The sequence below is a fragment of the Bos grunniens genome, chromosome 1 (assembly GCF_055505025.1).
Source record: "Bos grunniens cultivar Pamir isolate PY7600 chromosome 1, Bosgru_T2T1.0, whole genome shotgun sequence".
Taxonomy (NCBI): domain Eukaryota; kingdom Metazoa; phylum Chordata; class Mammalia; order Artiodactyla; family Bovidae; genus Bos; species Bos grunniens.
In genome coordinates, this window is record NC_141165.1 from 21,512,240 (window position 1) to 21,539,467 (window position 27,228).

The 27,228-nt window shown below is 51.7% G+C and overlaps 2 protein-coding genes across 10 annotated transcripts in view; both read left to right on the plus strand.

The window, feature by feature from the left end:
* Positions 1–21,521, plus strand: part of TMEM108 (transmembrane protein 108) — a 388,322-nt gene extending 366,801 nt beyond the window's left edge. For 8 of the 9 annotated variants that reach the window (XM_086352693.1, XM_086352627.1, XM_086352768.1 and 5 more), the window contains 3 exons: positions 5,533–6,966; positions 15,771–15,925; positions 21,168–21,521. In XM_086352693.1, coding sequence (XP_086208819.1) covers positions 5,533–6,966; positions 15,771–15,925; positions 21,168–21,290 — 1,712 coding nt within the window. In that variant the 3' untranslated portion in view covers positions 21,291–21,521. Of the gene's footprint in view, positions 1–5,532; positions 6,967–9,644; positions 11,058–15,770; positions 15,926–21,167 lie in introns of those variants that run through there. The other variant, XM_086353292.1, reaches the window with a different exon arrangement.
* A 3,615-nt stretch (positions 21,522–25,136) lies between these two features.
* BFSP2 (beaded filament structural protein 2) overlaps positions 25,137–27,228 on the plus strand; it is a 77,986-nt gene continuing 75,894 nt past the window's right edge. Inside the window, exon 1 of the mRNA XM_086315865.1 lies at positions 25,137–25,656. Coding sequence (XP_086171991.1) covers positions 25,168–25,656 — 489 coding nt within the window. The 5' untranslated portion in view covers positions 25,137–25,167. The remainder of the gene's footprint in view (positions 25,657–27,228) is intronic.

Consider the following 27,228-nt stretch of genomic DNA (forward strand, 5'->3'; position numbering starts at 1 on the left):
ATGGCCATTTTGACTTCGGATGAATGACTTAACTGTTTATTGCCATGGAGATGACTGGAGTTCTCACGCTTGTCATTCTTCTTATTTCCTGCTACCAGGAGAGGAGCTTGTGTGTGTGTGTGCTCACATGTGAGTACACATGTTTTTGATAGAAAGCTGTGATCTGTTAGCTTCAGAGTTGCAGTACGAAGTGAATTCATGTTAGCTGGAGGCCGTAGGGGTGTCTGGGTCACCTAGGCCCATCTCATGTGGTTTTCTTGCTCACATGTGTTCTAGAGATTGTACTCGGAGCAATAATTCTCAGTGGAGTCATGGATCTGATCAGTGCAACTGTTGAATCAGTGATCCCCAGACATTTCTGGAACCCACCAGGTGATGGCCTCAGGTGTCTCTCAGAACTAAGCAGAACCCTCTGTGCTTTAAGTTCTGTGACCTGAAGCATGTCACCAGCAGGACTTGAGAGGAGGAAACATTTGGAAAGTGTCTGCCTGAGAAGGGAGTAGCAGCAAAGATACACACCCCCAAACTCCTTTTTGTCTTTATGAAAAAAAAAAAGTCTCTTTCATAAAGAAGCCCAAGGTCACAGGCATGAGTACCTCTTCAGAGCAGTCACCCAGCTTACCCTAAAGTCAGTGATGCGCATTTATTTCTGAGCATGGACAGAAACCATGCTCTTAGGAATGACAAGCTTTTTGATCTTTAAAACAAAAGGATTTTGTTTTTAAAAGAAGTCCAGAGGATGGAGCACTAGAATACCAGACCCATAGTAATGTGAAGAGAGCCCTGTGGGCTGGTGCATCATAGTATGTGGCCCAGAGTGAGGATTCCACTTCACTGGGCCTCAGCCTTCTCATCTGTCAGTGAAGGAGTTAGATAGCAGGGAGCCTTAGCACCCCTTCCAATTAAAAGACAATAGTACTGAAATGAGAAGAGCCTGTTTCCTGGCAAGATGTATGTTATTGCCCATGTAGAAAACAGACTTCATGATGGTCAAACTTGGTGAGCATGGATTCTCTTTTTTTGTTGTTGTTGAAACATCTGATGCAGAAGCTAAATTGCAAAATAAAGTTAACTAACTTGTTAAAAATGTTAACACAGAGCCCTGAAATGGAGCTAGAAGAAAACAAGTAGGAAGAAAGAAAAGTCAAAAAATCAGTAATAGAAAATCAACTCCCAAAAGATTTTGAACCATTGCTTTTGAATATGCAGAGCAGAATGGTGAGGGAACATGGTTGAGCATGTGGACTCTGGGGCCAGGCTGCCAGGTTCAAATCAGCTCACTATCCCAGGCTGTGTGGAAGGAGGCAGCTTCCTGTGCCTCTCTGTGCTGCTTTTCGTCGGCTGCAATGGGGAGCTAATGATAGTACCTGCCTCATCAGGTTGTTATGAAGATTAAATGTGTCAGGAACACACTCAGCCCTTCAAATGGCACGTGGCAGGCAGGAAGCACTCAGCACAGATTAGTCATTTCTCTCTTCACCAATTCCCTCCTTGCCTTTACCAGATGCAAATATCATGCCCAATATGGGCTGTCGGCAGCCAACCAAATAAACAGAAGGAGGAAGGCCTTTCCTTCCCTTGGGTCCTGGGATCACTGGGCACTGGAATTGCAGGTAGGAGGAGGCCTTCCTGCCACATCTGAGCACCCATCAATCTTTGGTTCCCACCTTCTACACTTGTCCTTATTCTGGCATCCTTTAAAAATTGGTTCTACATTTAAAACACATCAAGCAGGATTTTAGTTATAGTCTCGCCTACATATTTGGAATTAGAGCCGGCAAAGTCTATTATGCAAATCTATGCAAATTATATTCAAAGAGGCAGTAGCCCCAGATTGTGGGGAGGAGAATGAGCAGGCCAGCACAAAGGGCCTGAAGTGGAAATTTGCATCTGTTAGGGGAGCCCTGGGTTGAAGGCCTTGAGCAGTAATTGTGATGGTGTAAGCCTTTACATTCAGTGCTTAACCTTTTGTGCCAGAGAGGAGAGGCGATTTCCATAGTGAGGATGACTGTGGATGTTGAAGGAGGCATTTGGGCATTGCGATGCTCTAGCAGTTTTATGATACCAATGAAAAGTTGCTTTGAAATGATGGCTGTAATCCAGGCTGTGTCCCGACCAGCTGTGTTCTTGGACAAGTCACTTCACTCCTTCCGTTACCCTTTCTGTGAAATGAGGGGATTGGACTAAGTTGTTTCGAGTGCCCTTCTCACTGTGACAGCTAAATGTCATCCTCTAGGTGGAAACCCTGTGCACCCAGGATGGCAGTATCCATTCATTGTACCGAAGCTTTCAAATCTGAAGAAAAAAGGGCCCTAACAGTCCTCCTAGAGGGAAAATACCTTCAGGCGATGCTGGCATCTAGAAAGAGCTGCAGCAAGAGCACACCTGTTTACTTCCCTGAAAGTCTTGCAGGAAGGAGAACTCCAGTCAGTTGTATACTTCCCACCTGGGAGGATTTTAGCCCCAGGGATGTTCATGGTGGGAAAGTCAAGGGAATTTCTTTCCCTGAGTATTTTGAAGACCAGGGTGCATTAAGCCCTCTGCCTCTAGAGGCTGCAGAAGTTCCCCCTGGAGGCCGAGCTACCCCTCTCCTACCTCTGGCCTGTCCCTGGGGTCCCTGGGGGCCTCTCTGAAAACTCTGGGCAGCCCTTGATGCTGCTGCTGGAAGGCAACAGTGTCCTTGTCCTTGGTGATGGGCCTCAGGTTGTATGGAGCACATCTGTGCTCCACCCTAGGAATCCTCTGGGCCCTTAATTTAATTAACTCCAGCTGTTGTGGCAGCCACCAGCCGGGTACAGGTGTGAGCAGACAGCCCCTCCCCAGAGCCTCGCTGACTCACTCAGGTGGGCCTCGTGGAGGAGTGAGGAGGTGGGTGAGCAGCTCTGGCAGTGGGAAGGGGAGCTGCTGGCAAGAGGTGCTCAGCTCCTCAGAGACCCCCAGCAGATTTGAGTTGCACCCTGATCAGTTTAAACCTACCCTAGGATTGACTTTCCCTGTTTCACTCATCTCAGGCCCCCACGGCTGTCCCCTAGGGCCACTTCCCAAAATAAACTCCCTGTACACAAGCCCCAGTCTCCACTTCTCGTTTTTCAGAAATCTCTAAGGTATGACACGGATATCAGTCTGTTGGGTCTGCCACACAAGGTATCACCGGCCGGGGGTGGGGGGGGGTGTGTTAAACCACAGAAAGTTATCATCTCACAGTTTTGGAGGCTGGAACCCCAAGATCTAGGTGCCAGCAGGGTTGGAGTATTCTGACTCCTTTCTTCTTGGCTTGCAGGTAGCTGGCCTCTCACTGCCTGTCTGTGTGTGGGCCTTCTTTGCATCTGCGTCCTGGGCTCCTTTTCTTATAAGGACACCCTTCAGATTGGGTTAGGACCTACCCCATAAGCTTCATTTTGCCTCAATCAGCTCTTCAAAGGCCCTAACACACAGTTCCACCCTCAGGTGCCAGGGCCAGGGTTCCACATATGGCTTTGAGGGGAATGTGTTCAGCACATATTGAACCAGGGTGCTCATGAGCCAACAGAGGCCTATTAGGGAATGTCCCTTAAAACCTCAGCAGTCACAACCACCAGCTCTAGGAATAGGTTGTCCCTGTGGTGCTAAACTGCCAGAGAGGGGCTGCAGCAACCCTGAGCACATGGTTCCTTCTGTAGCTGCAACTTCCTGTCCTTTTCTCCTGCCTCGTATGTGCTGGGTGACCAGGAACTCTGTGCATTTTGGATATGCCCGGGTGTCACATACTTCTCTACTGAGGGGCTTTGAACACGTTATTTAATCGCCTTCAGCCTCAACTTCCTGCCCCATCAGGTGGTTAAATCGAGGGTTCAGTCAAGCATGAGAGACAGGGCCAGAGTGATGCTCAGTAGCCAGATTTTAGGATTGACCCAGATAAGGAGAAAACACTGTTGGTATATGGGCTAAACTATGAATGAAAGTGTGGAGAAATTCTGTCGTTTAGGGAGAACTGTTGGTCCTGGAGATGTGACTGCTATAGGCTCTACTCCATCTGCCGTCCCTCAGCCTCCCCCACCCACTAAGTTAGATGTGCAGGGTGAGGGAGCACTGACCCAAACCCCATCCCCTCCCCTAAGTTGGAGGAGGCCTCAGTGGTGACCCTGAACCTTGCTTTGAAGCCATGTCAGGAGGTCTCCTCCCCATCTCTGTTTCCAGAAACTCACCAGAGCCCCTGTCTTCCCCTGCCAGCTTTGCTGACCACCCCAGGTTCCCCAGCATCACCACCAGGGCCCCTGCTTTGACCATTCATCCTGCTGGATCTGTGGGGGAGGGAGGCCCCGAGAGGGTGACCAGTCAGAGGCTCATCTCTACCTGGGCTGGTCTTGGCGGCTAGCAGCGCTGAAGGAAGGGCATAAGTGTGACTGAGCAGGGGGCTCCTGTGAACGGGGGAGGTCTCAGGTCAGAATCGGACCGTAGAGGTCTGTCAAGCTCTCCCTGGTGGTAGGAAGCAGCTCTTCCTAGCCCGTGGGTAGTACAGGGTGGCCAGTCTTCACGTTTATAATCCGAATAGATCCTACATATCCCATTGATCTGAAGTATTATTTTTAAAGATGGGCACATGCTGTTGTGATTAATAAAATCCACACATCTTTAGAAGCGTTTTTACGTGTATAGATTTTTGTCCTTGTGCATTTTTCTCAGTGAACAAAAAGCACACACACTCACCATCATGCAAAGTCCATAGTTTTCTGTCAATGCTCAGAAGGGCTCCTCCTACTCTGGAAGGCCAGGCACCACCAGTGGCCTTCCAGAGTTCAGCCTCGTGAGTACATAGGACAAGCAGTTAACCATACAATCAGCTGGTGTTTATGCACCGCACCTTGTCCTGCAGGCTCTGTGCTAAGTACTTTATGGGCAACAGATCTGGTCACCCTCTGAATCCCGTCCGCTTCTGCCTGTTGGTCACCCAGGCCCTCACCTCATGACCTCACCCAGGCCCTGTTCATTTTTGTGTCTCCAGGGTCAAGGAGGGGGTAGACCCTCCTTAACTCTTTTGTGGGTGGGCGTGAACAAGCACTGTGTCTAGTTCATAAATGGAGGAGTCTGAAAAGGCGTGGGTGCTGGTCAGCTCTGCCCACCCAGCCCTGCTCAGTGACTCAGGGCGGCTCACACAGAGCTGCTGGCTTCCTTGTGGTCACACTTTGGACGGCTCCCTGGTGCAGAAGGTCCGCAGGCACTCAGAGGCCACAAGGCTTCCTCCCCCAGCCCGTCTGAGCATCTGCCCTTGGGCAGAGGGCAGAGGCATTTCAGAGGCACTTGGGAAAGGACAGGCCTGGCTGGTTTGGCTGTCTCTGGTTCCCCTGTGGGTGGGTTCTCTCTGGGAGGGGTGCTGGGTGGAACCAACCTGATAGATACCCCCGTCCCCATGGTCCTGTGTGGGATGCACAGGGACCTCAGGGATCCTCCCACCATTTCCCTGGAGTTCCCAGGTGCTTCAGGTTCATGGGTAAGGAAGGCACAGGGCTGAGCTGCTCCCGGGATTTCACCTCTGCTCTCTGTCTCCCTCTCAAGGCTTCCTCCTGACCTTGGCGCTGACTGAAGCACTGGTATTTGCTGCCCAGGAACCATCTCCCAGGGAATCTCTTCAAGTCTCCCCCTCAGGCACCATCCCAGGCACCATGGTGACAGCATCCCTCAGTTCTACCAGACACTCCTCCATGGTGGCCACCCCTGCCTCTGTGGTGACACCGACCCCTCATCCTGATGGACCCTCCTCACAGGCCACAGCTCCCATGGCAACGACAACACCCCATCTAGATGGACACCCTCCTACAAACACCATCTCCACCATCATGGTGACGGCATCCACCCCCCATTCTGAAGGCTCCCTGTCCACAGGGCCACTTCCTGCTGCTGTGGCAACCACATCCTCCCATTCAGAGGGCCGCTCCCCAGGCGAAACTGCGCCCACCATCCTGCTGACAAAGCCAGGGGAAGCCACCAGCCGTCCCCCCACAGCCCCCTCCAGAGCTACCACACGCAGGCCCCCCAGGCCCCCTGGCTCTTCCCGAAAGGGAGCCGGCAGTTCACCACGCCCTATCCCCGCTGCACCCAGTGGTCATGCCGGGAGGAAGGACAGCCAGCGGGGAAGAAACCAGAGCTCCACACATCTGGGGCAGAAGCGGCCGCTGGGGAAAATCTTTCAGATTTACAAAGGCAACTTCACAGGGTCTGTGGAGCCTGACCCCTCCACCTTCACCCCCAGGAACCCGCTCTGGGGTTACTCCTCCTCGCCACAGCCCCAGACAGTGGCTGCAACCTCAGCGCCCAGCAGGACCTCGTGGGTACCACCCACCACCCCCCTAGTGCCTGTGGAGGACAAGCCCAGCCTTAGCAGGGCAGACCAAGGGGGTGGTTCCACCTTCACCAGCCAAGGAGGGGAGCCAGATGCCACAGCAGCCTCAGGCACCCCTGCCAGTCAACAGCGTGCTCCAGTGCCTTCTCAGCACCCCCATGGTGACCCGCAGGACGGCTCCAGCCACAGTGACTCCTGGCTTACTGTCACCCCCGGCACCAGCAGACCTCCGTCTACCAACTCTGGGGTCTTCGCAGCCACCACGGGGCCCATCCAGGCTGCCTTTGATGCCAGTGTCTCAGTCCCTTCCGAGGGGCTTCCTCAGGGAACATCCTTAGCCCCGCAGGCCCCAGCCCGCCCAACATGGGCTTCAGAAAGCACTGTTTCCCAAGCCGAGGAGAAAGCTGTGGCCACCCCCACACCCACCATGATGGGCAGGGTGCCCAGTCCTCTCTCCACAGTGGTGTCCACAGCCACAGGAAATTTCCTCAACCGTTTAGTCCCCGCTGGGACCTGGAAGCCTGGAACAGCGGGGAACATTTCCCATGTGGCCGAAGGGGACAAACCCCAGCACAGAGCCACCATCTGCCTGAGCAAGATGGACATCGCCTGGGTGATCCTCGCCATCAGCGTGCCCATCTCCTCCTGCTGTAAGTACCTCACACGCTCCCTTCTCCCCTCACCCACCACCACGGCAGCGTGCCCATCCCCACAATTCTTTTGCCCCACACTTGGGCAGTCCCCACCAAGTGGTCTGCAGAGTTCCCAGAACCCCAGGAGAGAAGGCAGCAGAACAAGAATCCCAGGTTATCCCACTCCTAGCCCCTAGCTCATCAGGCCATGGCTCAGATGCCCACTGATCATAAAGGCACAACTCCTAGGAGCTGGGAGTCAAGTCCAACTCGGCATTTTGCAGAAAGAAACACCAGGCTGGGGAAGGGACATGGTTTCCCCAGGACCCCAGAGCTCATGAGAGTCAGGGTTAGAATGTGAGCTCAGAGCACCCATCTTCCAGCCCAGGGCTCATGTCATGACACTACCCTGCCTGCTCTCTTCTCTAGCCATGTGACACCAACACCCCGCAAGGTGAGAGCTGGTGCTTCCAAACCGACAGCCTCCAAGTGGCAGAGCCCTTGGAGCCTTCCCCCCAACCTCTCTTCCGTCACCCTTACTGCTGCTCTCTTCTCCTCCTCCTGTCTTCCCTCATGAAAGAAGAAAAGATGAAGTTTTTATTTTGCAGGAAGTTCTAGTAGCCTTGACAAAAACAGTTCTTATAACTAAATTGAGGCTTACAAGTTACATGTGAATTTAGCTGTTTTGTGGCTCCTCCCCATTTTGCTTGTCCATGAGTGGTGTGAAGTGGTGCTTTGTGGACCTTGTCATTGCCTTTGCTCCCACTGGGTACATGGAGAAGGGCTCCCCTAGACCACAACAATAGCGGGCCACCAGCGCCCCCTTGCTGCCACCATCACTCCCACCATCACTCCTATATTGAAAACTCTAGGGGCTTCTTCCTCCCTGAAAAAAGTGTAGTGAAAGTGTTAGTTGCTCAGTCGTGTCTGACTCTTTGCAACCCCCTGGACTGTAGCTCACCCGGCTCCTCTGTCCAAGGAATTCTCCAGAAAGAATACTGGAGTGGGTAGCCATTTCCTTTCTCCAGGGATCTTCCCAACCCAGGATTGAACCCAGGTCTCCTGCATTGCAGGCAGATTCTTTACTGGCTGAGCCACTGGGGAAGCCCTCTTCCTCCCTGACGTCTCCACAAAGAACCTGATGCAATCACTTGGGACCCTTCATGTCCCAATGAAGGGCTGCCTTCATGTCTCCCCCATGCACCTGATCTCAATTCTTAAGAGTTCTTCTGATGGCCTCACAGGAATCCTTACTGTGCCTGCCCTCCCCCCAGCCCCACCCCACACACAGACATCATCCAGGTGCCCCCTCAGTCCTTTCAGGGGTGAGAAACCCCTGTGCTGCCCACGTAGCCCCTTTGTCCTGTGGCTGTTTCCAGCTCTCCTGGGGGCCTTGTAATTTTCCCGTTGTAAGTTACACTCTTTGGTTCTAACCTCTGCCCTCTGAAACCACACAAAACAAGTCCATCCACCAACCCCTGAGATACAGGAAACCACTCTCAAGGGCAAGCTTTTCTTTTCCAAGCTGTCGTCCCTGTCCCTTTGAGTCTCTTCACAGGGCCACCTGGCCCTGGTCCTGCCCCTATCTACCCCTCCAATGGCCTCAGTTCATGCCTGCCCCAGAAGAAGCACCGCATTGCCCGTGCCCGGCCGAGGCAGAGAAGCGTGCATGGCAGTTCCTCTGTTCGGACACTTTAGTCACATTCAGGCAACCTGCTCTGGCATCAGGTCCTCACGTCACACCATGGGCTCAGCCTGATCTCAAGGGGAATGAAGCCCCAGAAACTTTTTCAGAGGAGGCTATGTGGCCAGGTCTCCCAGCCTGTCTTCATGTTATGGGTCAATCAAACATCAGCACAGGAGGTGTATGCCTTTAACATTAACCTGATGTCTGCTTGGCATTGTATTCTGACAAAATCCTTTTTAATCTGGAGTCTGGATTCTTTCCAGGAGCTGCCTCTCCCAGCTCTCTGTCTCCTTCCAGTTGATAAGCAAAGCCAACTTTCCATGTTGAGGAAAGTCCAGTCTGCTCAAGGAACCAGTGCAGGAAAAGTGAAAATGTTTACAGGTTGCATATTTCATTCTTTCCTTAAGCATATTTATTGTCACTCATGGGTGCACACAGATATTCTTAAAGCTGTGATTGCTCACTTCTAAAACAGAAGAATGATAATGAGAAAATGTAGCACTATTAGCCCATAAATTATTAATAATGGTCATATTTGAGAAGTAACCACATTAGAGACAGCTTTCTAATTTTCCATTCTTTCCATGTGTCTAGAGGCTGTAGTTTACAAAGGGAATTCCTACTATTTTTAATCATTCATCCTTAAAGCAGACTAGCTAGAGCAATAAAATAAAAAGACAAAGCAGATGCACCATACAGGTAGGGCGTATGTCACCACGTAAAGTGACTTGCCCAGGGTCCCAATCACACCTGAGCCAGCCCAGACCTGGTGACACGATCCATTCGCCTCAACGGCATCTCCCAAGTGCTCACTGTGTGCCAAGCACTGTTTCAAGCACGAGGGACCCAGAAATGTGTGACACAGCTTCCCCCACCCAGCTGCCAGGGCCCTGTCCCTACCTGCACTCCCACAGCCCACACCCACCTGGGGCTGCAGGTCTAAAAAGATGTCTCCAGCCCTTCTGCTATATATGAGTTTGAAATTAGATCAAATTTTACTGCAAAGCAGAAAACCCATGGGCTGCCTAAACCATGCATAATAACATCAGCCAAGACAGAAGCGAGGACAAGCCTGGAACTGCACCGTGAGAATGCTTCTGGCACTGACAGGAGCCTTCAGCCGCTGGGCGAGAGCATATTACTTCAGAAAGGAAGATTTCCCCTGGGACCCACAGCCCCTGCTTCCTTTGGTGTCTGTCTCGCATCTCCACCATCCTCAGGCCAAGCCCTCACTCAGCAGGGTTCCAGCCTGGCCGCCTCCACATACATACAGCTCCCTGTCCTGTGGGACCATCGCTGACCCTGTGAAGGTCCTGATGAGAGGGGCACTGAGAAAGAAGATGCTTGTCCAGCTTTAAAATGCTGTGCTGTTTGAAAGCTCATAGCCTGGCCAGGTCTAGGGGCCCCACAGTCAGACCTTCTCAGCAGCTACATTTATCCTAAAGCACACTCTCCAGCCCTCAAAGAAGAGTTTCCTCTTTGGCTGGTTTGCCAGATATTTCAGGCAATCTGCATTGGTGACAAAGTACATGCGTAGATTTTCTCATCTGGCTTTTCTGAGTAGTCCGGGCCCTGGTCCAGCTTCTCAGGGACTGCTGGGCAGGCCAGCAAGTCCCCTGTTTCTGGTGGAAGCAGAGGGTGATTGTAGCAAGTCTCAGGTCTGCTCAAGAGGAGCTGTCACCACCCACACCTGCGCTTCAGATCATGAGCCCTTTCTAGCAGCTGGAAGGATGTATGTTGCGCCAGGTCTGAGAAACGCTTTGTCTCCTGAGCCACACTGGAAACAGCCACACTTAGTTTCAGATGTACTGAGAACTGAAACTGATTGGATCCAGGCCACATTTGGTCAGGCGCTGGGAGCTGGGTGGCTCCTGAGATGGTCTCTGCTGCCACCATCAGGACGCACAGGCCACCACCTCCTCCTGGAAGCCTCTGGGTCTGGTGCTGAAGTGGTCCCTGCTCTTGGCTGTCATCTGGGTTTCCATCAGGAGGTCGGTTATGTGGCTCTGTCAGTCTCTCTGGCCTGGCCTGCACATACCACATTCATTGTTGAGACTGTCTTCATCCAGCCTCCCTGGAAGAGATGGGAGTTACATGGGGCGAAAGCAGGAAACAAGGCCAGTTACAGATAGTTTTCATCATCAATCCAAGCTGAGCCATCCAAAGCAGAGCAACCTCTCACTGACCCAGGATTCGTGACAGTTCACACGCACGTTACCCAGGACAGACTGGCCTCCTTCCAGATGTACAGAAATGCCACTGGAGCAGCAGAGAGAACGCATCCTTATGCCAGGTGGCTCGTGGCTATATTACCAGTTGTTCTGTGAATGTTACTCAAATCCGAATGTGTCTGTGTACCTTTACTCACAGACCCCAGTGACTTTGTAGTTATTATATTTTAAAAAAGAAAGAAAGAAAGAAACCTGGGTCAGAAGTACTCTTTCCAGTTAAAAGAATAGATTAGGACGGGACGTAAGCGTGACCAGGTTTGTCTCCTTGGGGTTTATGAACCAACTGAAGGAGGTGGGGCAGCCTTTGAAAAAGGCAGGCTTACCCGGGGATGTTCCCGAGGCTGGACTAGAGTGTCCTGGCCACACTCACAGCTCTTCCCTGTGCTTCCCAACCAGCACCTGCGGCAGGAACCTTCTGGAGCTTCCTCAGGCACATCTCCATCCACCAGGCCAGAAAGTCCATGAGCCCCCAAACCTGCTTTCCCCAGGCCCGTCACCCGGTCCAGCCCGGCCTCCTTCCACACCCTGAGGCCTCCCTTGACCTCCCCCAACCTCCAGAGTGAGGAAATGATTGTCCACAGATGGGCTGGCACCGCTCGACTAATCCTTTCCTCCAGGGTTTTCGGTTTCTAATCTACCTAATGAGGGGCCAAACTGAGACGTCAGAGCTCCCTGCCCTCTGTCATTTGCCTAACTTTAAACCCGTGTGAATAGCTTGAGAGGGACCCTGCTGTAACAAGAAGCCTTGACTTGGGATCCAGACACACCTGGATGTAAACCCAGCTCCCACTAAGTTGCCCCTGGGACTTGGACAGGTTAACCCTTGGGCCACTGTTTTCTCACCTGCTAAAATAGGACTAATGTCCACTGTGTTCATTCAAGGCCTTCAGGAGGCAGATACCAAAACAGAATTAGGCCTGAAAGAGATTTATTGGGGAAACACCTTTGAATTATTGATATAAAGGAAGAAGAAAGAGGTGGAGGGCTGGGAAGGAAAAGGCTGGATAGTCGTCCTGAGGAAGCTTCCACGAGTGAGGGGAGTCCTCAGACCATTAGAGGAGTTTCCTATCCTGCGGGAACAGACCTGCTCCATCAGTGATGGCTGGGAGCAGCCTGGGAAGGGTGGCCTCGGCACACCCGTGGTGGCGAGTCAGGGGGCAGAGGCGGGGGTGGTCCCTTGGCTGCTCCGTGCAACAGGAGAGCTGCTCAGGCACTCGCAGGGCTGCAGCTGCCGCTCCAAAGCCTTGTCGGAGACAGCAGATGCATCTGAAGTCCTATCACAGCATCTACCATGCGGAGGTGCCCGGTGAGGACACGGTCAGAGGGTGATGATACTCATCTCATTGTCAGGACTTGCCACACATCCTCCAGCCGCCCGTGGAGAGCACCCTCAGCAGGCGTTTTCAAAGCACCTCCCTCAGGGTCCTGTAGGCTTTCGTGTCCATTTCCCATCGTATAGCAGGTCCCAGCCCTGAAATGAGATCCCTTCCAGAAACACAGCACAGTACCCAGGCTCCATCTTCACGTCAGCGACCCTCCTCCTTCTTGTCATACCTCTGACAAGCTGTGGCTGATTCCCTATTGATGTGCTGGAGAAGCTGGGAGAACTTGCTTCACTCTCATTTCAGTTTCAAAACTAGAGGAAATAGGGATCCTATTGACCTCCTCGAGGGTCTTGACAGCCTTTCCCTTTGGAGAAACAGAGCAGTTGAAGCTTTCGGTGACATGGGAGGGGGCGCGGCTCGCACCTGAGTGTGCAGAGTTGTGTGGTTTAGAAGTTTAGGTGACTTCAGTTGCCTCTTCTGTGAATGGGAGGAGTGCCAGCACCTTCCTCAGGCAGCCATATCGTGAGTTAAATCAGACGGTAGAGCACCTGGGAATCAAATAGCGACTCCATAAATTTGATTGAACTTTTCTTTCTGAGATGAAAGCTCAGACCCCAAAATAATGGAAGTACTAACCTAACCCTTGGCCTTGAACCACGCAACAGGCACGCAGCCCAATTTTTCCTTCAGGGTCTCCCTTTAAGGATGATGAGGTGAGAACAAGAAGGAAACTCGTATTAGTGAAGCACCTCTTGTGTGTCAGGCAGTGCTCTCAGCATTTGGCATTCATGATCCTTACAACCCTGCCGGGTCTATAGTGATCAGCATGAGGAAGTGACGCCTAGTGTAATACACAGCCGAGTCAGACTTGAACTCAGGTCTTTTGGAGTCTAAGCCCATGCTCTTCCTGTAGCCGGGCTGGCTTCTGGTGTGTAAGTGAAATGGTGTTTGAGAGGCACCAAGAACTCCCCGATTGACGTGTAGTCAGGCTGGGAGTGCTAACAACATGGGAGGAGGAAGAGAAAGTGAGGAACAGAACTCCCCCTTCCGACCCCCAGCCCTTCCCACAGGGCAGGACCCTGGTCATGCGTCCTAACCAGGCCCAGTCCCTGGGGCAGGGGCAGTATGGGCTCAGAGGGCACTGGCCCAGGATCCAGAGGACCTGGATTCTGCAACCTGCACACACCTAGGTTAGCGGGCGGGGGTGGGGTGGGGTGGGAGGGAGTGGTTCATGCAGCCTAGCCCTCACCCTATGGCTTAGGTTTCCCCAACTTGAATTCCCCTGGGCTGCTTCCCCATTCCAGTCCCAGGAGTAGGGTGAAAAGTAGTCGTGACAATGAAGAATAAAAATTCCGGAAAAGAGAAGGGACCAGGGCCTTGCCCCAGCCTTGCCACTTGCTGTGTCCGGTGGCAAGCTGGGTTCTGCATCAGAGTCTTCTCCTCTATAGAACAGGCAGGTGTGCCCTAAATTAGCAGATTTTCAGGCTGACTCTGCAGCCTCCCTCCTCACCCCTTATTCCTGCAACCAGTTGAAGAAAGGGCTCTTTGGAAGGAAGGGAGGAAACCCACAAAGCTTGAAAGAATCTCTACCAGCCAGTCTAAAATGTCTTTGAGCTCAAGTATTCAGAAACTGGCTTTCTATTTTTAAAACTTTTTTGAGAGGACCTGGAAGAATGGTAAGAAAAGTAGAAGTCTTTTTGATCAAAGCAGATTGGATGGAATGGAAACTTGCCCAATCTCTTGATCTTGCCTGGAAGCCTTTTCAGGTAGAGGTGCCAGCAAGGCCAGCAGCAGGAAAGAGCTACAGAATTCCTCAGTCAGCCTGCAAGGCTCTGGGCTCTGGGCACTGAGGTCTCAGTCTGTGTGGATGCCAACTTTTGCAGTTCCCCCATACCCTGGCAGGCATAGGCCCCCAAAACCACCAAGCCTGCTGGCCGCTGTGGGCAGAGATGGGCCTCCACTGCCCCCTGGTGGCCACTGCCACCACGGTACCAGCCTCTATGGGCAGCTCAGCCTGCCCTCCACCCCCCAGCACAGATGATGGGCACCACCAGGATGTTGAGTGCAACCATGCCTACCCCTGATCCAGAGTTTCAGCCACCCCATGGGCTCTGGGGATGGCTAGCCTGGGCAGGAGGTGCTCAGTCTTCATTGACTGGCTTCTCCCCAAGATGGCTCCTGTCTCCCTGGGGCACTGCATCTCCTGTTCCCCTGTAAGACCCCGGACAGGCCACCCCACCTCTCTGACCTTGGAAGCCTTCCCTGTCAGCATGTCCAAGCCACTCTGTTCACACGTGGTTCAGCAGCAGCCTCCAAACATGCTCCTTCCTCCCGTGCCCCCGAGGGTCCGAGACTGAACAAACAGGGTGGCACGTCGAGCTGTGTGGAGGCGGGATCAGACCTCTCTGTGCAGCGAGGTTTCCGTGTCAGCATTTGTCTTGTCTTTGTGAGGCAGAACCATGGATGGTTAACAGCATGGACTTCGGAGCCATCTGGATTTGCGCTTGGGCAAGTCACTTCACCTCTCTAAGTCTCCATTTTCCTGTCTGTAAAATAGTGACCCTCATAGTACTGACCTCATGGAGTCACATGGAGGATTAAATGAATTCATGTTTCTAGAGTGCTGGAGCCCTACATACATGCTATAGGACTGCTAGCAGCTATTTGTTTTTGATGATGATGGTGATAATGAGACCGGAGCAACAGTTTTTTCAGGGTCCAAGACCTCTGCCCAGAGATTTTGCTCTGAGCCTCTGCCCTCTGCGGAAGTCAAGGCTCATTTGTAAGGTTCCTTGGGCTCTGCCCATCTCTATGCCACACTCCCACTTCAGGAACACTCCTCCTCAGTTTTGAGGTGCAGCTTGGCACATACGTGTCACTTCCTGCAGCTGAGCTCTGGGGACCCCTCCCAGTGAGAGCGCAAGGCCTTTACTTGGAGCAAACTCCCTGGCACTGCAACATGCACAGGTATCCGAAATTCCATCCAAACTTCCTGGCCCTGGGCCTCACCTCCCACCTCACTCTCTCCCACACCAACCGCACTCCAGCCATGCTGCTATTTCCTCACGTACATGCAGCTCGTCCCCACCTCAGGACCCTTGGACGTACTGTTCCCTCCACTTGGGACACACTGCCCCTGTTCCACCCATGGCCAGCTCCTTCCCCACATGCCAGTCTCAGCCATAAGGTCACTGCTCAGGGAAGTTTTTCACGATGGAACCCCTCCCGCAGCTCCCCTCGGCTGTCTCCCTCACTTCCCCGTGTTTCCTTTTCCCTGAACAGTTATCTTCCTATACTGTCTAACCCCCGTGAACCCTCCATACCACGCAAGGAGGAAAGCTTATGAGAGCAGGGCGGTCCTGTCTTTTTCTTCTCTCCCCCGTCCCCAGCACCTGGCACAAAGCAGGTGCTCCACGTTTATAGATACTTGTTGAGCTAATGAACAAGCGAATCAATGAGCGGGGCAAGTGGTTGGATGTGTGACTGTCACGGTCCCACCTGGAGGCTTGCCTCCCTCCCTCCGCAATGCTGGCCCGGCTCGCCGCCCCTCCCTCTCTCTAACTGGGACTCTGTCTGCAGCGGTCCTGCTGACCGTGTGCTGCCTGCGGAGGAAGAAGAAGCCGGCCAATCCCGAGAACAGTCTGAGCTACTGGAACAACGCCATCACCATGGACTACTTCAGCAAGCATGCCGTGGAGCTTCCCAGGGAGATCCAGTCCCTGGAAACCTCTGAGGTAACGAGCCCCAAACCAAGGGCTGCCCCCAGGAGGACTGCCATTGGGGGAGGAGCACCCACTCGCCTCTCCAGCCTCCTCCTGGCGGCAAGAACCGGCAGGGTCCTGAGCTGCGGGGCCCCGCCCCAGCCCCGCCAAATGGGCATCTGCTTGGCGAAGCACGTTTCTTGGGACTTTGGGTTTCTGGGAAGAGGCCAACAACTGTTCATTGAGGACAGTTTGGTGGCAGGCATTCAGGGGACTGTGAAGGTGGGAGCTTGCTCTGAAGGGGTCCAGGCTCCGAGATGTGGTTAAGGTACTGGACCTTGGCATCATTCAGATAATACGGGGAGAGTAGGATACGAGGGGGATATGGGGAAAGTTAGAGGGCTGTGAAACCCATGGAGGAGAGCCTCGCAGAGCAAGTGCTGGCAGGGTGAATGAGTGCAGGAAACCCCAGCCTGGCCAGTAAGGGAGCTGGGCTTTGAACCCCATGTTCTGACTACAGAGACCACTGCTCTTTCCACTCTCACAGAAGGGTGGGGTAGGGGTCAGGGTGCGCCAGGAGAGATAGATGGATTAGGCACAGCCTTGGATGAAGTTGGATGGAGTTTGTGCATTAGTCTTGGACAGCGGAGAGTCAATGAAAGTTAAGCTTTTTGTGACCCAGTTGTAGAAAGATTGTGCTGATGGTCATTATCAGTGAATGGATAAGAAGGAAAGGAAGGATGGTTTAGTGAATGGCTGAATGGATGAGAGGACAGAAAGATAGGTGAGAAATAAGTAAGGGATGCAGTTGAGATGGCCCGGGAGAAGGGTGGTGGACAGCTAAGTAAAAGTGGGGGTGGGGCTGAGCATGCTTCTGGTGGAACAGTCCCCTCCCCTCCTGCAGACCCATCCCCCCAGCATCCAGATGAGCTTTTATAGACATGTCTGTGATCACATCACACCTGTGCTCAAAACTCTTCCGTAGCTTCCCATTGCTGGTAAGTCGAAGTTCAAAGTCTTTTCAGGGCCTGTGAGGTGAACCTGTCCCCACCCAACCCTCCAGCCTCATGTCGTACCCTCTCCCTCATCTGCGAAGCTCAGATGACATTGGATTTCTTTTCATTTCATTATGGCACCAAGTTATATCACACTGCAGGGCTGTGCATAAGCTCTTCCCTCTCCTGATGTGTCTCCTAGCATGTCCCTTCTCCCTCCTGGGCATCCCCCTCACTGTCCACTCAGTGACTCCAGTCACTGTCCACTCAGTGACTCAGTGACGCACCACTCAGGGTGCAGTCCAACAGTCACTTCCTCAGAGAAGCCTCCCCTGACTACCGAGCTGGGCACCCTCTCCTATCATTGGGTCTCAGCTCCTGTGCTTTTTCCACTGTGGCACGTACCAGGGTTGTAATTACATAGCCACAGGTCTGACATGACAATTTTGAGTCTCTCGCCCCCACACTGCTAACCCCAAGGGGAAGTTCTAAGGCACTGATTTTACTCGCCTACCAGCAGCATTGGCACGTTCAATCATCTCCTCCTTAAACCATTTCTTCACTGGCATCCCAGCCCCATCCTGTCCTGTTCCCTCCCACCGCCAGCAGCTCCTCCTTAATCTCTATCATGGCCCCCTGTCCTTTCCCCAAGCTCCAGTTACAGGAGGGCCCAGGCTCAGTGCTCCCACTGCTTCTCTTCTCTGTGAAAGAGTTCCATGACTTTAAGTCCCATTTCTCACCATGACTACCAAGTTCGGCTCTAGCCTGGCCATCTCGCCTGAGCCCCAGACCCATGTGCCCAGCTACCGATGCACACATTTCACGGGCATCTCATAGTGAACAGCCCGAGACTGATCTCTCAGCGTTTCCCTGCCACCTCAACACCCGGAAGCCCCCTGGTGTTTCTCATGATTAGATGGCACTGCTGGCCACCTTCTCCTCTGACACACCCCACATCCCATCCGTCAACAGCCCCTAGTCCATTGGCTTTTCCTCCACATGGGCAGGTCTCACTACCAGCACTGTGACCACCCCCTACCCCAACGACACCCGCCTGGGCTGCCATCATCCCTCGAACCCAGGATTGTTGCCATCGCTCTGCAAACAGCTCTCCCAGCCGCTGTCTGCCCCCAGTCCCCGCTTGCAGTCTATCCTCCACACAGCAACCAGACCAGGCTTTCAAGGGAGGACCTCATGTCAGTCACAACTTCCAAGCCTCACAGGGCTCCTCCTCACACTCTAGACAAAGTCCAGATTCCTCCTAGCTGGTTTTTTCTCAGGCTGGCCCCGCCTACCTCCTCCCCACTCTGCCAGGCCCCCCAGGAGTACAGGTCTCAGTGCCTAGAGTAAGGTCATCCTGGCACCTGTCTGAAATGCTTTTCTCCCAGCTGCCTCCATCTCTCACTTCCTCCAAGCCTCTGCTGCAGTGCCACCTCCTCAGAGAGGCCTTCCCTGACTGCTCTACACAGGTTAGAACCCCAACTTCCCCCTATCCACAGTGCTCTGTCCCCACCCTGCTTCGTTTTTCTTCAGGACTTCTCTCCACCTGGCATTGTACCCTTCTCTCTCTGTTGACTGCTGAGTATACATCTCACCTACTGGAACACATGCTGCCCCAGGGCAGGAGGCTTCCTCACACCCTATGCCCAGCTCCTAGAACAGTGCTGAGCATGTGGTAGGTACTCAGTAAATGGTCATCACATGAGTGAACTTTGCTCACAATCTACCCATCATCCACCCCAAAGCCTGACACACAGTGGACACTCAGAAAAAAAAAAAAATTAGCTGAAGGACAAACAGAGGGACAGGCCTTACAATGGCATTGATCTTTAGCATGGCCAGGGTACAATTTGGTGGCAGAAGTGTTCCTGAAAACTGTCACAGTGAGTAAAAAAAAGCAGGTAGCTTGGCCCAAGGGCTGGCCCACTTTGAGTGTGGGCTCTGTTCCCCTGGACCATAAACTGCTTACAAATTGGTAAATGAAAACCAAAAGCCAGAGGACAGTGCTGGTGAGCACAGCACCCACAGCCCCAGGCCACCATGGGACACAGGCCAGAGACCCTGCTAGGGTCGGGGTCTGCAGCAGCGCCAAGCTTGGCTGGCTTCAGAGTGGGTTTCTCACCCTCTCCCAGTCGGTCTGCTCCCCTCATCCTGCTGTATTCCCAGTAACAGCAGTTGTGCCCTGTCCCCCGGGCACAGAGGCCCTGCCCACCCACACAGCCACCGCAGTCATAGGGCCATGAGCTCACTGCCAGGCTGCCAGCTTTGGAGGCTGCCAAGTGCTTCGCCTAAGCAAGTTTCCCTGGCACCCTGCTCCCCTGCTGGGCTGATGAAAACAGCAAAACAGAACTGTGTGGGCAGAATTGTGGTGCCCAGAAGCATTTGGAAACTTTTTCATGCTTTCTCCTCTTTTTCCTTCCCCTCCTTCCTTTTTTCTTCCTTCCTGCCTTAGTTATTTTCTACATAACTTTCTCTCTTTTTTTTTTTAACACAGAATAACTTCCCCCATGTGGTTTGCCCTTAAACTCTTGTGAGGACTGTAAAACCACAGCACATCTCAGGCTCCAAACTCCCCATCAGCTTAACTCCAAAGCCCAGTGGAGAAAGAGGATTTCTGTCCCCTCGCTGACACGCTGCCTTGGTCTCCTCTCTTAGACAGCTGGCCCCACATCCACCCCTAAGATGAGCGAAGGACATTCTTGGCTTCTGAAGACATTTTACAACAAATGGCCTTTCTTCCTTTCTCTCCTTATTACCCATAAATAATATATACTTATCAAAAATTGCATGCTTTTTATTCATTTTGAGGGGAATATAGTGCAGTGAAAACAAAAACAAAAAAGTCTGCACGTTTTGTTTAAAAATAAATTTCAGAGTATTGATCATGACATCTTAAATTGAAGCCATTTCTAAGCTGCTGCTGCTGCTGCTCTTAAGTCGCGTCAGTCGTGTCCGACTCTGTGCGACCCCATAGACGGCAGCCCACCAGGCTCCCCCATCCCTGGGATTCTCCAGGCAAGAACACTGGAGTGGGATGCCATTTCCTTCTCCAATGCATGAAAGTGAAAAGTGCAAGTGAAGTCGCTCAGTCGTGTCTGACCTCTAGCGACCCCATGGACTGCAGCCTACCAGGCTCCTCCACCCATGGGATTTTCCAGGCAAGAGTACTGGAGTGGGGTGCCATTGCCTTCTCTGGCCTAAACCAGTTACACCCAAGTCTGCCACTGAGTCTTTGCCCTACAATAGCCTGCAGGCTCTGAGCCTTCCGTTGTGTGGAACTGGAAAAAACTGTGGCTTTTTTTCTCTATGTCAACACCTGGGCTGGAGTCTGAGAACTGCTATTGCATAGCCCCCATCTGCCTCCATGGCTGAGGCCGAAGTCATTCAGATGACCTGAGCGGGTTGTCTGTTTCTAGGCTTTCCCCTCCTGGGGCTGTGTAGATGGACTGAATTTTTCAGTCACCTATCGTGCAGTCACACAGAAATTCAGATCCATTCAGCTCAGCACATCCAGTGCTATAAGAAGCAGACTTAGGATTCTGACCAGGCTCTGGGAGGACTCGGGAGGGTGGAATGAACTCTGCAGGTTCTGGTAGGTGGGTCTCAGGAGAAGAAAGAGGAGAGCAAGTGCTGGGTGTGTTCAGGAAAGAAAAGTGGTGAGGCCTCCTGGAGGTCTGTGGGGAAAAGGTGGAAGGAGAGTCTGGGGCCCAAGGGGACCAGGTTTTGCCCACTAGGGCAGCGAGCTGTACACCATGGACAGCTGTACACGCATGGACAGCAATGCTACCTCTTGCAGCCTAGAGTGGAGATGATTCAGGAAGCAGGAACCCTTCTTTGGAAGCTGCTGTGAAGATCTGAAAAAAGAGCAGACAGATCTCTGAACCCCAGCATCAGCAGTGAGGATGATGACAAGTGATTAAGATGAAGAGAAGATAGGTAAAGGGGATTAGGAGGTACAAACCTCCAGTTATATAATAAATAAGCCTCACGGATGTAATGGTACAGCGTAAGGGATATGGTCGATAATATTGTAATAAGTTTGTTTGAGGGCACAGGTTATTGGGCTTATCGTGGTGACCATCTCATAATATATGTAAATGTCAAATCACTATGCAGTCCACTGGAAATTCATGTAACTTTGTATGTCAACTACATTTCAATAACTTTTTTTATGTTTACCAAGCACTCCCAAGTGGAAGTAAATGTTCCAGTGGGTATGTAAGAATGGCCACCTGATGACCCCTCCCCAGCTCACCCTGTCTCTTCCCTCTGTCCTCCAGGACCAGCTATCAGAGCCCCGCTCCCCAGCCAATGGCGACTACAGAGACACCGGGATGGTCCTCGTTAACCCCTTCTGCCAAGAAACGCTGTTTGTGGGAAATGATCAAGTGTCGGAGATCTAACTAAGCAGCAGCCCTCGCTTTACCGGTCCCTACCTTCCATCTCTAACTTATCAATATACAAATATATATTATAAATATAATCTTTGTGTAACCCTGACTTGATGAGAAACATTTTCAGCAGCTTTTTTTTCCTAAGAATTGTCAACATCTTTTTTATAAGTGTGGTTTAAAAAAAAAAATCTTGGCGGAACAATCCATGGCCTTTATAAAATAAAGGTATTTCTAAGCAAAGCAGTTGCATTGATTGCTTCTCTTAATAACTGTCCTTGTACGTGGGGGTCCCAGCAGCCCCAGGCAGGTGAGAGAAGAGACTGGCCTGTACAAGTGGATATTAAAATGGCCAAGTGCAAGGCCTGTGAGGCTTCCTACAGCTCTACTTCCTCTTGATTCAATGTGAAGGACCCCATTTCCGTCCCCTTATCCGCACCTCAGTGACGGGAACTGGGCACTTGGAAGGACGCTGGCGGACAAGGAAGAGGGAGCCCTGAGCCCTGTGACGGCACCAATGGCTGTCGAGGGTAATTCCATCCAAGGTGTGGACAAAGGCTGGAGTGTGGAGGCGGAAAGGACCGCAGTGTCCTCGGGCCACGCCCCCTGACAGCCCCCTCAGGGAGCCCCCACTGTGCTAACATCAGAACTACTTTCCCCTCCGCCAGCAGGAGGCTCCCCTTCAAGTGTATCCCCACATTCTCCCACCACCCGCAAATGCATTAGACACGGTGCCTTTCTCTGGAGACAGTTTGAATGTGGATCCCAGCCCTGGAGCTTTGAAATGCCTGCCCTTCCTCAAGGATCCAATGTTTGGGGGTTCACCTTTGTTTTCTCGAAAGACCATCACATCACACCCCTGAGGAACGTGTTTGTGGAAGAAGCCTTGGAGTGTGGAGCTGTAGTTTTCTAAAGCTTCCTCCCAGGATCTTAAAATAACAAGATTGCCAAAGCGGATCTCTCAGAAGACATCACTGTATCTGTGCTGGGCGCTGCAGACCTGCCTGGGGGTCACCAGGGGTCTTCACCTCTCACTGGTCTCTCCGTCCGTCGGTGGTCTCCCGCTGCCCCACCCCCACCCCGGGGTCCACAAACCAACAAGGTTCAGACCCCCGGAGACAGGAGAAGGGCTTCCAGAGATGGCTGCTTATCCATTTTTTCCCCTAATACATAGTGGCTAATAGAGAAGATAACTGCTTTGGCACTTCCTTTCTCTAAATGAAAGATAGTTTGATAGTATATTTTGATTATAGATGTTCTTATAGTCAGATTGGGACCTGAACTTGAATGTTGAGTCATATGTTTGTGTTATTGCTGTGGTCTTTTTATCATACCTTTTTCCTTTCCTACATTTTCCTTTTTAAAAAATGGCCTTTAAACTTGTGTGTTCTCAATGTCTTATGAATGTACTTAACATGAGTTTGGTGATTGTCTCTCTTCAAAGACTCTTCAACCCACAAGGAAGCAGGTTACATGTTGCTCTGAGACTCATTTCCCAGTGCATTGCTGTCTGATCTTTCAAACTTGTCATAATATTTCTGTCAGTGATTGCATTTAAAATATCAGTGTGTGTGTATATAGAGAAAGAAATCTGTTTGTAAAGTAGAATTTATATATAACATATGTAATCAGAGATACATATGTTATATATACATATGTGGGATGTATGACTTATTTTTCCTTATACACAGAATTCAGCTATCATGTATATATAAATAAACTTATTTTATTAGCCAGAGGATTAAGTTGCTAATACATTTTGCATTCTTTTCATTTTTAGATAACTTTTAAGTTTTCCTTAAGTACCAACGCCATGTATCCATCTGTATCTATTTTAACAGTAAGTTGGATTTTTATCAGTGTGATGAGCTAATAGCCATTTATCATTTGTTAAAACAAATTCTTTAGGCCATGCTTGGGATTTCTCCCCCAAAAGTCATTTGTCTGTGGGTCTTTGAAGATATTGGTGTCAAGATACATCCTCCTCATCTGCCCCTCCCTGGACTCCAGACCATATTGTAAATATCTTCAGTCAGAGGAATATGAAGTTAACCTGACCACAGAGTGTCACCATTTCATAGAGTAACGGTGCCTAAACATGGCACTATTGCAAACAATTTTTGTGGCTTGCGCCCTCCGTTCATTCTTGAATGATCCATCCTGGAATTTCTGCAGCTCCTGGGGCCCATTAGCATCACCTGTTTTAGGAGGATGTCAGTATAATGCAGACTAGTGGGAGCCATGGGCCTTCAGGTACACCAAGAAAGGGTGCTTTCCGTTCACAGCAAGAAAGCCTCATCTAAATAAACAAGGGGCACTGTCAGCCTTTACTTGATCTGATTGGTTACTTAACCTGATAATCATAAATTCAACATTGATATTCATAAAGTACTTTCCATGTCATTTCAAATAGAAAAAGTAGAAGGGGGGGAAAAAAGGAAAGAGCACATAGAATGTTCCAGTAAGTGACCAGCTTTTTTAACTCTCTGTGTGTGACCTTGGGCAGGTACCCTGTTTTCTGGGTGTTAGGAGACAGGGGGATTCTAGATAAGTCACTGGACTTGGAGTCAGAAGAAGACTTCTCATCCCAGGTCTGCCACTTCTTGGACAGGAAACTTCAGGTAAGTCACGCAGCTCCCAGGACTGTCATCACGCAAGGGAGAACAGGTGGTCCTAGGCCGTGTGATGATACTCCTGGAGTTGTGCAGTGCACAGCCCTAATGGTAGTGCATGTCAACCTTGATCCTGCTTCCTGAGGTCAAATTGACGACTCAGTGTAGTAAGCATGGGGATGTGCACAGTACTGGCTACATTCAGCTCACCACCTCCCCTTCTCTCCTCAAGGTGCATCCCCACATTGCAGGATCTGGGTTTTGGTTACTTCTTTTCTCTAGGGTTAAACTTAAATGCAGTGGATTTCAGGTCCATTTTGTTACACTGGGGACTGCAAGAGCCTTTCTGGATACTGAGGGCATAAGTTAAAGCCCAGAGGGTGGCATCCAATACCAGCTTGGAGCACCCTTTAAGATTTTTAACCAGAAAACCTCTTTTTATATGTACTAGCTTTCTGGCAGATGGGGAAGCCAAGGCACAGGGAACATCCAGAGTACGTATGGCCAACGTGTAAGAACCGAATTTGCCCACAGCCCCTTTCTAGTGCATCAGCGAGTTAGAGCCCAGGCCAGTGCCTGGAGAATAAGGTGCAGAGAAGGCAAGCAATGTGGTCAAGGTCAAGCAACTGACGAACACCATGCTCGGGGGCAGAAAGGCGCCAGGCAGGGACCTGATCTGCTGCTGGGTCTGAGGGAGCCTGAAAGAAGCAACAGGCTTAGTCTGTTTCTTTTGAGTCCCTGGGGCTGCTTCCCACCAAGGCTGGTTCACAGTCATCTCCGGGCACATGTCCACAGTCACACACGCAGCACAGGTAGAGCTGGAGAGCACTGACGTTAGCCCTGAAGCACCTGGAGTCAGTCCTGGCTCAGCCACTCTCTCTACTTCTGATCTAATGGCCTTGAGCTTCAGTTTTCTCATCTGTGAAATGGGACTGCTGGGTGCCAGCCTTGCCCTCCTAGGTAGTGAAATACACAGGCCCAGATGAGCCACCCCCACAGCCTACACGGATCCAGCCTCCCCACCACCCACAGAAAAATCTAGGAGGTCAGGCACATGATCCTGCTGAGAACGCCTGAGCGCCTCTCTGCACACAGCCCTGGGCGGACCATTTCCCTTTCAGCTTGGTGAATGGTGGAAACTCATGGAAAACAGCAGACAAAGCAGCCCTGGCACAGGGAAGCTTCCAGAGAGGCCCAGTCACGGGGATGCTGGGGCTGGAAACCAAAAACCACTGTGCTCTGTAAGTCCCCTAGGCACAGCAGAGGCAGAAGGGGAGATGAGCACCAGGCGAGTGGTGGTGGACGCGCCCGCAGGGGCCAGCTCCAGCATGCCTCTGCAGAGGCACAAGGCATCCTTCAGGGCAGCTCAGTCACCTTCCTCCCTGGACGGCCTCCCAGCTTCCAGGACCGTTGCCGTGAGTGGTCTTGTCCGAACACCCAGAGTCTATGTAGGGATGGCACCCAGTGGGCCCACAGGTGGCCTGGGTGCCCGCGTGACCCGCAGGGCCCTGGGCATCAGTAGCGTCTTCCTGCAAGGCCTGCGGAGCTCAGGCCTGGCCACGGCACCCGCTCCCAGCCTGGAGAGGGACCTCGGTGCCGTCGAGGACCTGGGGGGTTGCCTGGTGGAATACATGGCCAAGGTACATGCCCTGGAGAAAGTCAGCCAGGAGCTGGAGGCACAGCTGCGCATGCATCTGGAGAGCAAAGCTACGCGCTCAGAGAACTGGGGTGCCCTCCGGGCCTCATGGGCCAGCAGCTGCCAGCAGGTGAGTGCCTGAGAGAGGGTGCTGACTGGCTGCCTGCTGCCCCGTCTCTGGGGGTCATTAAAGAGAGCAAGGGTGCTGAGGCGGGGTGGGGGGTGGAGGGGGCAAGGAAGTGAGTGGCCTGAGGCCAGAGAGACTGACCATAACTCCTTACACTTCCATGCTAAAAACATTAATGACAGTGATAAAAAGAATAAAAGGGGGCACCATTTCTTAAGGTGCCCTCAGGGCCGGGCCCATGCCAGACCCTCTGCAGACACTGTCTCCTCTAGGATTCAAGGCAGTACTGTGCAGAGGATCATTCACTGGTTGCATTTTTAGATGAGAAAACCAAGGCACAAAGAAGTTATGTGCCCCAAATCACACAGCCGATGGGGAAACAGAGCTGAGATTTGAACATAAATTTTTCCATCTCCAAAGCTTGTATTTCTCCCCTCAGCCTAGGCTGACTCTGTAACTTTGTGTTAAGAAAGGGTTTTTACAGCCATCATCAAGCAGAATGGTTTTTACAGCCATCATCAAGCCATCATCACCACCAAATGGCTGTGGCATTAAAGACGATGGCTAAATGGAGGCGTGTTCCTGCTTGCATCAATTCAGGGCTATCCTGTAGAAATCTGAGCCATGCAGGTAATTGACAAATTTACTACCCACAGTAATAAAAGTAAAAAGAAACATGTGAGGTTCATATTAGTGTATTTTATTTAACTCATTATATTTTAAATGTTATTTCAACATATAATCAATACTAAAATTATTACTGAGATAATTTACATTTGGATAGAAGTTCTGCAATGATGGAAAAGTACTATATCCATACCATCTAGTTATCTCTGGCTATTGAGCACTTGATGCGTGGCTAATGAGAATGAGGAACTGACATTTTTCTTTTATTTCATTTTCATTCCTTTAAATTTATACATTCACAAGTGGCCAGTGGCTACCTTACTGACCAGGGCAGGGCACAGAGGTTTCCTCCTTGCTTGGTCAGGACCTGCTCTCCAGGGTGGTTCTGCAGGACGCTGAGATCATCAGTCACGTCTGCTTGCAGCCTGTGGTTCTGACACTGGGCCCGCAGCTAGCTTTGCACATTTCATCTATCTCTTTGTGGGTGGCTGGCTTCTCTGTTCCCCTCCTCCCACAAATGCTGGCCTTGGCATCCCTCTGAGCTAAATCAGCCTCTAGCCCAGCCAGGAACTGCCAGCTCAGACCCCTTGCACCCTGGGGCTCAGCACACAGCCCCCAGGGGGACGTCACAGACCTTCATTCGTGTGTGACTGGGTGATGCTGGGCAGACACATTCAGGGGCTTCCCATTTGCCCCTCTTGCCTCCCACTTCACCCCCTGGAGGCTTCTCCACGCCGGCTGGTGCCCAGCAGACAGCACAGTACACATGACACCCGACACTGTCCTCTCGGCTCTTCCTCAGAGCTGCTGCTCTGCTCATATCCATCTGTGTTGGGAGGAGAGCCATCTCAGAGCAGCCTGGGGCCTTGAAGCTGACAAATCTCGGCCAGCCATTCCTCCAGGGTTCTCTCCAACAGTAATAATTCCAAATTTTTGGAATTATCTGGT